Below are 13,017 nucleotides of genomic sequence, written 5' to 3' on the forward strand. Positions count from 1 at the left end.
CTAAGTGACTTGCTCAGGGTCATACAGCTAGTACATATCTAAGACTGAATTTGAACTCAGGTCTTCCTGGCACTGTATCCACTGGGCCACCTAAATGCCCCCATCAGAATTTGGTTCATTTTGGACTATTTTTTTAAATCCACATTTAGACTAGATGGCAAGTACTCCCACTGAAAGAACCAGTGGCTGAGGTCAGCAGACACACTGAAACATATTGGAACCACCTGCCCATGAATCAGTGCAGACAGCATGGATAAAACCCAAACGCTTCTGCCAGAGCACAGAAAACTCCTATGTCAAGCAAGACGTGCTTCATTTAGGCCACTTGTCAATGATTCTAGTGTCCTTCCCTCTAAGTCATCGAGCCCTCCCTGCCATTCATCATCCACATCTGCCATTCACCCCCCCCCCACCACCACCAAGGAGGAGTAGAAAGAGTACTTGACTGGCCACCTTGGCTTTGCCACTTTCTCAGTCTGTGTTCCTGAGAACATCATTTAAATTCTCTGTGTGCCTCAGTTTCTTCATGTGGGAAATGAGGGGCTTGGACTAAATGGCCTCTCAGGTCCCTTCCAGACCTAGATCTATGATCCTAAGAAATTACCTTGAGGGTCCCTTCTAACTAATACGTCTTGGTTCCACAGTTCAGGCTGACAGAGATTTAAGGGTAAATGGAATATCCTGAGACTTTCTCCATGATCTACTGGAAGCCTTTCCTGATCTCCTTAATTTCTAGTGCCTTCCCTTTATAATTAACTCCAATTATCCTGAATGCATTTTGTCTGTATGTGGTTGTTGGCATACTATTGTTAGACTGTGATCTCCTTGAGAGCAGACACTATTTTCACCTTTCTCTGTTTCTCCAGCATTTAACACAGTGCCTAGAATATAGATGGTGCTTAAGAAATGCTTATTGAGGGGCAGCACAGTGAGTAGAGTGCCAGCCCTGGAGTCAGAAGGACCTGAGTTTGGATTCAGTCTCATATACTTAACACACACACACATACACACACAAAACTAGCCGTGTGACCTTGGGCAAGTTCGGATTCGGTCTCATACACTTAACACACACACACACACACACACACACACACACACACACAAAACTAGCCGTGTGACCTTGGGCAAGTTACTTAACCCCAATTGCCCTCCAAAAAGCAAAAAAAAAAAAAAAAAAGCTTATTGACTTTATTTAACTTTCCCTAGAGTTTCTGGCCATTCTCCTTCGCTTAGTATGTTGGTAGGCCTTTCCAACTCCACCAAAAGCTATGACTGTTGTATGACCTGTCAGAATTAAATGCCTGGGCCACAGTAGCTAAAGACAATCAATGTAGGCTTCCTTAGTAATAGTAAAACAAGCCCTCTGGCGTGTCGTTTTTTTTTTTTTATTATCAAGGATTTCTTTTCTCTCCCTCACGATTCTCTCCTCCCCAACTGAACAACAACAGCAAAAAAGAAAAAACTGAATAACAAATATGGCATGGTCCTTTCAAAAGATCTCAACCAAACATCGAAGGAAGTTACAAAAATATCTCCATTTTCCAATGGAGTGGGTGGTTGAGTTGAGTAGATGGGTGGATGGGTGGACTTATTAACCATAGCCTCTCAGTGACCAGGAGCAGAATGCATAAGTCCTCACTCCTTTCACTAAACTGAAGACCACAAGGGCTTTCTAGGGAAGGAGTGAGAGTTCAATTACTTGACTCATTTAAAATGACAAAATGACACTGGACAAAACTATTTAAACATTAACTACATCCATGCAGAAAACAGGGAGATGCACTGGACAATCTCACTCCTCTCTCCCTGTCTGACCCTGGCAAAGTCTAACATCTATTACCCCAACAGTCTATGGGGAGTTACTGAACCATTACTATTAATGATAAACTATTCAGTAACCAAACCTCAAAGCCCAGAGGATACACTATTGGAATTCAAAGGAGACATCTCTGACTCTACGATCAAAGGCAACTCCCTAGTCCGTCAAACACAGTTGGTTTTGAACCCATCCAACTGAGTTCCTGCTAAGTTAACTGAGTCTAAAACAAGGTCTGTATGGATGCTACTTTGTTTATACAGTCGTCAATGGGCTGCCTGGCTGGAGCCATTCTGGCTGACCATAGGAAGGCTTACAAAGAAGTCTTTGAGCTCTGGAACCCCTTACCTCAATAGCCTGTCTGTAATATCAAAGGAGTTTGGCTCTGTCTTGTCAATCTAGCTGCCAAGGCTGGCAATCAAGTCACAGACTAATCCAAACTCCTCACACATTCAATTTAATTTTTTAAGTCATACCTTTCCCACAAATCACACTTTCCAACAAATCACTTGATAGACTTTGAAATGCTTCTCCCCTCACTTTCTTTTTTCTCCTTAGGTATTCCCTTTTCTACTATCTTTCTCCCCTGCTCCAATTTACTAGAAAAGTAATGAACCATGACAAGCAAAACTTTTGGCTTTCCATCTTCTCTACAATAACCCCTCCTTTTTTGGGGTGGGGAGGACTCCAGATCTATTATTTCATAAGATATAAACTCCTTATCTACTGATACAGATGGGCAAGCCTTCAGTAATGCAGTCTTAAAAATGTTTCTGGGGCAGAAAATTTGAAGGACTTGCCCATAGCCACACAGCTAGAAGGTGTCATGGCAGGTCTTGAGCTCAGGTCTTCTTTGATTCTGGGTATCTGTCATCTGTTCCAAGGCCAGCCCTCTACTTACTACACTATGGTACTTCTCATATCCTCCCCTTACTGAATTCAAAATAGCAGAGCTGAGTTAGAGGAAACATTTTTCAATCATCTTCAAAGTGAAAGATTTAATTCAACCACATTACAGTCACACTGTTAAGCACCCGAGGCTGAAGTGAATTGAATAATTAAGGAAAATGCAAAGCATCACTGACCAACCATGACATTATGCTAAGCTGAACTGCACAGTTTCTTTTAATACAACTTAAGTAACTTAATGAAAACCTAAGGATTTGAGAGAGGAAGATCTTGACTTTTAAAAAATGCCATCCAACTGGTTCACCATTAAATTCATTTTTCCTTTTCATCTCTGGGAAGCCACACAACAGAAGGAAAGAAAGGCCTCCTTCTTGATACCTTTAGTATTGTCCAGCAGAACTCGCTTGTTCTCATTTCCAGGGAGAATTAGACCCATTCTGCTTCCTAGTCAAACATTATAAAACTGTAGAAAAGCATTCTGGTAGCCCTTGTGAGGAAAGCAGAGCATGGTTTTGGAACTGGAAGGTGCCTTAGCGAAAACATCATCTAGTCTGAATGCCTCATTTTTCAGATGAGGCAACTGATGGGAAGTGACTTGCCCAAAGTCATATGGGTAAAGCTGAGATATGAACCCAGGTCTTCTGACCCTCCCTCCACTCAAATCCAGTATTCTTTACATTTTGCCATAGAACATAATCACTATTTTAAAGTATTCATCCCAATAACTTCAGTGACACCCACTTCGGTTTACATAGCCAATGATGGGCATGGGCAAAAGGCCTACATGGAGACTTCTTCTATGGAAAAAGGAGAGCAAATCTCCTATTTCATAAGCCCAGTCTCACGACCACAGGGGATGGAATCAAGCTTCTTTAGTTTGAAAGGAAAATAGGTAAACAAATTATTAGGGGCAGCTAGATAGAGTACCAGGTCTGGAGTCAGGATTAGACCTGATGACCAAGAAGACTTATCTTCCTGAATTCAAATCTGGCCTCAGGCATTTACTAGCTGTGTGACTCTGGCCAAGTCACTTAACTTCACTTTCAGTTATAAAATAAGGATAATAATAGCACCTATTTCCCAAGATCTTTGTGAGAACTAAATAATATTTATAAAGCACCTGCCACATAGTAGGTACTATATTAGCTATTAGTAATGTATCTATTAATAAACTGCTATTGCCAATGTTCAGTTGTTTTTCCATCATTTCTAACTCTCCATGACTCCAGTTGGAGTTTTCTTGCAGAGATATTGGAGTGATTTTTGCCATTTCCTTCTCCAGCTCATTTTACAGATGATAAAACTGAGGTAAATGGGGTTAAGTGACATACCCAGGGTCAAACAGCTAGTAAGTGTCTGAGACCAGATGTGAACTCAGGTAGATAAGTCTTCTTGATTTCAAGTCTGTCTTTCTATCTACTGCATTACCTAGCTGTCCCCCCATTAATAAATATTATTACATAATTATAATTATTAATATATTATCGAATGCATACCATATTATTCTAAATATTGTTATAAATGTTATAATAATAATATTACTGTATCAATTAGTAAATAAATTACATTGTGTAATATGTAGAGATCACTTTTTATGTTCTTGAATGTTCTATAGGGGGTAATAATTTACCACTTTAGGATAATAGTTTAACAGAAAACTTGAGCAATCAAAGGATTTAGAGATGGGAAAAGCCTTTTACATTATCCATTCTAACTTCATTGTTCTACAGATGAGGAAATTGAGTGTCAGCTATGTAACATTACTTTTCCAAGGTCACACAGGCACCATAGTCAGGATCTGAACCCAGATGCTGAGACTCTAAACCCAATGCTCTTGCTGTCTCTCAAAATTTTAACACTTTGTGAAGCATAGAACCCTGTGTTCAGCTGAAGACAGAGAATGTTTATACAATGTTGACCCACACAGCCTGTCTGTGATGTAGCTATTCTAATTTTTTAAGCTTTTTTTATAAATAAGGAATCCGAGGATTGGAGAAGTTGTAGGAGCTGGTCTCTTAACCACAGGTCTTCTGACTCTAAGAACAGTATTCTTAACTCAATACCAATGTAAGAGAACCACAGAGACTAGAGTAGGATAAAATCTTAATGCTAGGGACAGCTAGGTAGTACAGTGAATAGAGAACTGGGTCTGGAGTCAGGAAGACCTGAATTCAAATCCAGCCTCAAATAAATTGATCTCAATGGCCTCTAAGATCCTGTGAACTAAAAACATTAACTAAAAATAACAGATATGGAAATAATTGACAACAGTAACCCAAAATACCCCATAATCACCTTGTTACCCCATACTCTGGGGGTGGCTGATACCTCACGACAGCAACTTCTGTTCTTGCTGGCTGAGGAGGCGGGTAGGGTTTGACCATCTCATGGATCATCCCAGGGTGCTGGTCATTGTAAAAGAGCCCATGTTCCTGGGTCTTGCTGACTGGAGACATCATCGGCTTAGCCTTGAAGGGATATTCAGGTGGAGGGCCTCGTGGGTCCATCACTTTGCCTGCAGGCTGGGCTGGGGGTGGCCCCGCCCCAGCCTTAAACCCTTTACCGTTCCCTGAGTTAGGGAGGTGTTGCTTAGCTCCATTCCGCTCCAGTGACAGCTGCATGATTCTCTCGCTGAGAGAGCGGACATGGCCCTGCTTGAGTTCCTTGAGGGCATCATCCTTATGAGCCTGGCCACTGTTGGCCCGATTCACTGTGGGCCTCCCTTCAGTCCGGGACTTCTGACTAGTTGTACTGGGCACATAGTAACCATGAGCGACAGCCCCCTGCTGCTGTTGCTGCTGCTGCCCCCTGAAGAACTGGGACTGAGCCTTGGCCTCCTCGTAAGTCGGCAGCTCCTCATTGTTCTGCTGGGGCTGAGCGGACCGGACCTGTTTCTCCATCACCGTATTGTCCACCTGATGTTCTTGCCCCTGAGGTTCCTGCCGTGCTGACTGGTGGACCATTTGTGGGTCTTCTTGAGTGAGGTTTTCCGTGGAAGAAAGGGTGCTTGTCGTACTGTTGGACGGTCCTGCACTCCCAGTGGCCTGGTGCTGAATGGCCAGCAGATTCATGTTCTCAGTCGGGGTGCCATACCTGAGTTGTTCCTGGATCAACCTCTGTAATACTGTGCCAGCTGCCCCATCCTCTGAACCTCTCATTTCCACCTCTGAGATCCTCAGGAAAGTTGGGGAGTAGAAGTTACAAAAAGGGTCCTCAACTGGAAAAAAATGAGGAAAAAAAAGTCAGGCTTTTATAGAAAAGGGTGGATGTCAGTTTGCATTTTTTTTCTCATTTTAGCTATACCATCAATGAATCTCAGTGATCTGTAACACTGCTACAAACCTTGGAGTAAGCCCCCCAAAAAAGATTTTTGAGTAACGAAAAATACCTATTACAAACTGATGTGCATTACTACATAGCAGAAGGAGTGAGTCATGTTCACACTTATGTAAAACTAAAATAATTGTCATAGTTAAGCTAGGTTCTTGGGTTTCAGTGGGTAACCTTCAAGTTTGTCCTCATTTTTGGTGGACAGCAGATGAGAATGCTAGCTAGAAATACCCAACCAAGTCAAACCAAGTCAGTGAGCATTCTTAAAGAACCTATTGTGTGCACCTTACCATAATGTGCTATGGTAAGGATCAGAGATACAAAAAAGAGGGCAGAAGTTCCGTAAACATGCAAATAATTATGTCCAAACAAGATATGTAGAGATAAGTTGGATGCAACCTCTGAGGGAAAGTGATAGCATTAAGGGGGAATCAGGAAAGATTTCCTTCAGGAGATAGGATTTTAGCTAAGATTTAGAGGAAATCAGAAAATTCAGGGAGTGGAGACAAGAAAGGAGAAAATCCTACACATTAAGGAGAGGCCTAGAAAATGCTCAATCAGAAAGAAAGAGTAAGGAAGCTATGTCATTTCAGAGCAAGGTTCTTAAACTGAAATTTTGGAACTTTTAAAAATACATGTTTTTGACACCTGTGTTTTAATAGAACCAGCTTCCTCTGAAATCATGTTATTTTGTGCATTTAGAAACATCATTCTGAAAAGGGTCCACTAGGCTTCACCAGCTCTCCAAAGTGGTCCATGACAAAAAATGAGTAAGAGTCACTGGCTTAGGGGAGGCCAGGTGGCTCAGCGAGTAAGAGTACCGGCTCCAGTGTCAGGATGACCTGGGGATCTAATCTGGGCTCCGACACTTAGCACCACACCCAGAAATAACTGGCCATGTAACCTTGAGCAAGTTACTTAACCCCGATTGCTTTAAAAAAAGAATCACTGGCTTAGAGAAATGGAGGCTATAAAGTAAGGGGAAAGACAGAAGGAATGTTGGGGAGAGGGGGTGGAAAGTCTAGGGCCACTCATGATAGGAAAACTCAATAATCCAAATACTTTATTCCCTAGCAATGCTAGATTAGTGAAGAAATACAGTATGTTTAATGAAGATTATTTCTGCATTTGAACTTCCAATTATTCACTCTGCATGTAGGAAAGCAAGGGTTACGGATTGTCAGACACTGAAGGGAGGGTAATTGCCCAGCCCTGATTCTGGGGGTGCCATATTTATAACAGCCTAAGGCCGTGCTTAGAGCTATGCAGGTATAAATTTTCTATGCACAGAAAATCTGAACCAAGAAGCCTGTCCTGTAACTACCAGAAGGGAAATTATTGTCAGGTAAGCTATTGAGGGCATCACACAGCAACACCCTCAACAGGATGTTAGTGGTAATAGTTGCAAGGATAATAAGAATGATGCTACTAATTACCAGTGTAGGTATTCAAGAAAAAAAAAAACAGCAATTTTCTAATCTGTTCACTATCCTCTAAACAATCCACATTCACACTTCAAGTCACAGATAGACTAATACACGTCCTACAGGGAAAAACTATGGAGTTAATCAAGTATTTACTGAGTAATTAGTGGGTCCAAGGTATCCCACTAAGAACCTTAGGGGAATAGAAAGGTGGTTCTTGTCCTCAAAAAGTTTAAAATACAAATGAAATTGGAGAGAAAATCCATTAATGGGCATTTATTAAGCACCAGACATGTAAGTGGTGCCGGGAATACAAAGACAGGTATTACACAGGTGCCTGCCTTCAAAAAACTTACATTCTATAAGGCAGATATTTTTATTCTGGAATCCATAAGCTCATTTTTAAGAATTTATAATGCTATTTTAATGTAATTAGATTTTTTTGTAATTCTATGTCTTCTTTTATGCATTTATGAGAAGGTATCCATCGTTTTCTGTCAAAGGAACCCAAGACACAAAAAAGGTTAAGAATCCTGGCCTAGGCGGTAGAATGGAAACGTGCAAGTATATACAAAAAATAAAGAAATACTGGGTAATTTGGCAAAGGGAAGACACGGAAGCTGGGAATGGGGCAGGAATCAGAAATGGAAAAATTAAAGAACAAGAGAAGGTAATAATAACCCAGGTATCACAAGATCACTTGTGGGAATGCTTCATCAGGAGGCAACTTCCGTTAGGAAAAAAATTATGCCAAAGGAGCTGATTTTTTCAGATTTTCAGTAAAGGAATCATTGACACAGATCTTGAAAGGAGAATTAGAACTCATCTAGTTCAAATCCCTAATTTCACACATAAGGAAACTGCGGTGCAAGGGAGGAGAAGTGATTTGCCCAAGGTCACATGAAGAGCAAGTTGGTAGCATGGCATTCAAACCCAGGTCTTCTGACTTTGTATCTAGAGCTCTTTCCAAGAAAATGAGCATGGTCTTTCTTTAAATGGCTCTACAGAAAAAGAAGCCAATGGAATTCTCTGAGCTCTGACAGGATGGAGATTTTAGAATATCTAAGGCATATAGTAGGCATTTAATACACAGATATTGATTAACTGATTTAGCCCAAGGCAAAAGACCTACTTCCCTGAATTGATTTTAAACATGCTCAAGTGAATTATATGCAATTATAGGAATAGCAGGCACACTGGGACAAACAATGTTTAGGACAAAGGAGGTGGTTTTCTTACCAAACTGAAGTTTTGAACTTGAAATACTTGGGGAATTTCTGTTAAAAATCAATCAATCAATAAGCCTATTGGTAATTGGAAGAAAACAAAAAGAAAGATGGGAGAATGGAGGGAAAGAAGAGGGGGAAAAGGGGATAAAGAGATAAGAAAAGACTTGAGGAAGTAGAAAGACTTTTAAAGTTCCTACTTTCCTAAACTGAAAACAGGAAGTTATAGTAAAATAGAACTGCCTAGCACATGGGCCAAAATGGGGTGTTTTTAAGGAAAAGGGAAACAAGGATCCAATATGTTGTTTCCTAAATGTATAAATGGGGGAAAGGAAAAAGAGAGCCAGGGAGGACATCTGAAGAAATCACCTCAGGTAACAAGTCAAAGATGGGAAAGAGAACAAGGCTTTGCTTTTCTGACACCAGCACCAAGGAAATGGGGCTTACCAGCTTTTTCTCTAGTGCCACTGCCTGCCTCTACTGTCAATGGAGAAGCTTCATGCCTCCCAGAGAAGAACTGAAGGTCTGGGAAAAGATAACTCGTGTCTTCGAGTAGCTGGGCTGGGCTACTTGGACTGCAACACACAGGCAGGGGACCTAGAAACAAGAAAAATGGGATGTTAATGCCAATAAATTCCGCCATCCTTCCTGCCATGACTCACAATAGCAGTCTTTGAATCATTCCTCCAAAACAATTTGAATTGTAGTAGAAGCTTGTTTCACTCTGTTATTTTTTGATTCATAAAATTCCTGACTTACTATGCAAAATCATCACAAGGTCAGCCACCCACTAAAAGGGCCCACGGGGGGCCAAATTACAATACCCAAACCACAGGAAGCTGAGGCTCCTACTAGGCAGTCGAAAGAGCAAAACAAAAATCAAATCCTCTACTGAATGACCCAAGCAAGTCCCAGAGCAAGGAATGGGAGATTGGAGGGAAGAGGAAGTGGGGGACAAGGGACTTGGAGCAGGAGGAAGGGGGTAGTATTTTTTTTTAAGGGAAATAGTAGCTGCCTCTCAGAACAAGGAAAGGAAACAGAAAGGAGCCATAGTTTCAACAGACCATGTGCTAGCATGAGAACATCCCAGCACGGGATGGAGTCGGGCATTCAGCCTTGCATTCAAACTGTGCACAAAAGTCTTTGGAGTTTCATGTTGCTATGTGTAGCCAGGGTCGTGGCCCTCTGCCAAACCCTGGCCTTTCAGCTCTGGTTTATCTGCTTCACACACAAACTGGGGTGCATTTCCTGTTCCAATTAAATGTGACATTTTCCTCAAGCCTACAGTCACTAGACATGAAACACCACTACAAAAACACTGATAAAGCACATGGAGAGTTCACAGGAGCATTTTGCAGGACAGGATGGGCTCCATTCTCAGGCCTAGGATCCTTTCTCTAGCAGAACCTACAATCCAACATTCACTTTCTGCCCTCTCCCCCTCCCCCCAAAGATAATATGATCTACTCTGGGGAAAGAGAATCTCACTGCATATCTCACAAGGAAAATTCTGTCCCAAAGAAAATTCCATTAGTAAGAAAATTATTTTTCTCATTAGCACCAGAATAATATCGAATGTAGCTAATAAAATGTAAGCTTCTTGAGGAAAAGACATTGTTTTGCTTCTGTGTTTATATAGCACATGGCATAGTGCCTGCCATATGTTGGCTACATAATAAATGTCTGATAAGCTGAAAACTCTGTACACAACTTGATGATTCTTTTTTTACTCACTTAGGAAAAATAATTGACATTTGTAAAATGCTTTCAATTACGCCAACCTCATCCAGCACATGAAACCATTTGATCCACACAATCATGTGAAATAGGTACTATGGGTATTCATCCCTAAATGAGGAAACCAAGGTCCTGAGAACTTAAAGGACTTTTGCCCAGTTTCACAGAACTAGTAATGTTCCCTGCTTCATCAAAGCTAGAGAACTCTATTTGCTATCTGGAGATCTGGGTTCTAGTCCCAGACCTACTACTAACTGGTGTGAACTTGAGCAATTAACCTTGCTTTGTTTATCTATGTCCCCTATGCGATGACCTCTAAGGCCCTTTCTGCTTGTGTTGTTCAGGTCTTTCAGCTGTATCTGATCCTTTGTGACCCCATTTGGGGTCTTCATGGCAATGATACTGGAGTGGTTTGCCATGTCCTTCTCCAGCTCATTTTACAGATGAGGACACGGAGGTAAACAGGGTTAAGTGACTTGCTCAGGATCACATGGCTGCTAAGTATCTGAGGCTAAATTTGCACTCAGGAAGAGGAGTCTTCCTGACTTCATGCCTGGCACTCTATCTACTACACCACCTAGCTGCCCCAACATACCCCATGCATCATGACAGTCTTCAACAGAAAGGAGTGAACTCCGGTCAGGGGCTTAAGGAAAGTCCAAATGATTATAACAACTCAGAGTGATCTTTTAGATACAGTGGGAGCTTTCCAACACCCTGGCTGGGAGCAGGGCTAACTGCACAAATAGGCAAACTTGTCATCTTCAAAGCTCAATGTAAGGAGTACCAAAAATCCTGTACCCTATCATCTCCACTGACCTGTCACTTATACATGAAATGCCACCATTATAAGTTCGTTCCTTTGGGTGATGAGCATTAGCCATAAGAAATGATGTAAAAGCCCCTGGGAGCCACTGGAATACTCTCTAAGCCATTAACTTGTTCATCAGTTTATCAGATCCCATCCCATTAAACACAACCTGAATACAGATGCTCTTCCCATGGGTAGAAAACAAAGAATCAAATCCAGGGTATCAGGTAGTGTCTAAGACGTGTAATGAGTAAAATCTGAAAAAAAAAATTCTCTCAGAAGGACAGATATGGCTCTAAGTGGTCTGGGGTCTGCTGTAGAAACTCAGATTTTAGCTGGGACTTGAAAGAAGCCAAGAGGCAGAGATGAGGAGGGAAAGAAATCCAGGCTAGTGAAAACACCCAGAGCTGAGACTGAGACAGAGAGGGTCATATGCAAGAAACGGTGAGCCTCTGGTGTTACTGTATCACAGTGGGAATGAGTAAGATGTAAGAAAACTGGAAGGGGGGAGAGTCAAAGTGCCAAAGAACTTAATGTTTGATACAAAAAGTGATAGGGAGCCACTGGAGTTTATTGAGTGAGTGTGTGTGTGTCAGGTGACACGGTCAGACTGTGCTTTAGGAAGATCACTCTGACAGCTGAGTGGAGGACGGAGTGGACTGAGGAGAGACTTGAGACTGGCAGACACAACAACAGGCTATTGAAATAACCCAAGTATGGGGTGATAAGAGACTGCACAAGGGTGGGGGCAGCGTCAGAGGAGAGAAAGAGTCATCGAGGAGAGATGTTATCAAGGTGAAATAATCATCCCCTGGCAATGGAGAAGGGGAGAAAGAGTGGGGAGCCAAAGGTGATATCTAGGTTGTGAGCCTGGGTGACCAGGAAGATGGTGGTATTCTCAACAATCATAGGGAAGTTAGGAAGGGGAGAAGGCTTGAGGGGGAAGATGTGCCCAGTTTGGGACATGTTAAGTTAAAGACCTCTGTGAGAATCTGAATCTTGTCCACATCTTTGCGTCTAACTTCCATTAAAGAACTACACAACATGCCAGAAGCGTTCTGGCTCTTTTAATATGTCATAGATATAACAAGAGCACAGCAGTTATCTGTCTGCTAACCCCGGCTCCTGTTAAATGACCAGCCCACCTCTTTTTCAGGTCCTGTAGAGAAGTGGCGTCAAACCCACTAGGAATGGGAGCTACCGCAAGGCATGGGATGGAAAATCGATGCTGACATCTTCTATATCCTATTACAGCTTTATTTTTTCGGTTAAATATTCCCCAATTATATATTGATCTTATTAGGGCCATGCCTAGGAGTGTTGAGGCTGAGAGAAGCAAGCCTGACACCTCTGCTGTATGCTGTGTCCTTGGTGATGTCTATTAAGTCACTTCAACATAAAAACAATCGCCGGTATTAGTCTGTGTATCTTCTCAATGCAATGCTCCATTGCCCTTTGGACCACTTTAAACATTTGTGTACACTGGGGTGGGGGGATCCCAACTAATTTACATGTTTACTGAAGTCTAAATTCCCCATCTGGCTCCATTGTGGTTCACTGCTCCAAATCAAATCAGAGTCAGATGTGAATTTGAACCTAGGAATAAACAAAAATGCACAGCAGCAACATCACCAAATCGCTGAGGTGGGGGAGGGGATCACAGGATCCCAGAAGTCATGAAGTTCAGCTCTTTCATTTTAAAGATGAGGAAACTGAGGGCCCAAGTAGGAAACTGGCTCATCATAGATATAGAGAGTTTAGTAA

The 13,017-nt window shown here is 41.9% G+C and overlaps 1 protein-coding gene across 13 annotated transcripts in view; it reads right to left on the minus strand.

Annotated features, from left to right (window-relative positions):
* AMOTL1 (angiomotin like 1) overlaps positions 1-13,017 on the minus strand; it is a 254,555-nt gene that overhangs the window by 98,178 nt on the left and 143,360 nt on the right. For all 13 annotated transcript variants that reach the window (XM_069080086.1, XM_069080085.1, XM_069080083.1 and 10 more), the window contains 2 exons: positions 9,153-9,302; positions 5,021-5,942 (listed from right to left, as the gene is read on the minus strand). In XM_069080086.1, coding sequence (XP_068936187.1) covers positions 5,021-5,942; positions 9,153-9,302 — 1,072 coding nt within the window. The remainder of the gene's footprint in view (positions 1-5,020; positions 5,943-9,152; positions 9,303-13,017) is intronic.

Source organism: Petaurus breviceps, unplaced genomic scaffold (assembly GCF_028583685.1).
Source record: "Petaurus breviceps papuanus isolate PSGF00001 unplaced genomic scaffold, PetGlider_PUasm1.0 91133, whole genome shotgun sequence".
Taxonomy (NCBI): Eukaryota; Metazoa; Chordata; class Mammalia; order Diprotodontia; family Petauridae; genus Petaurus; species Petaurus breviceps.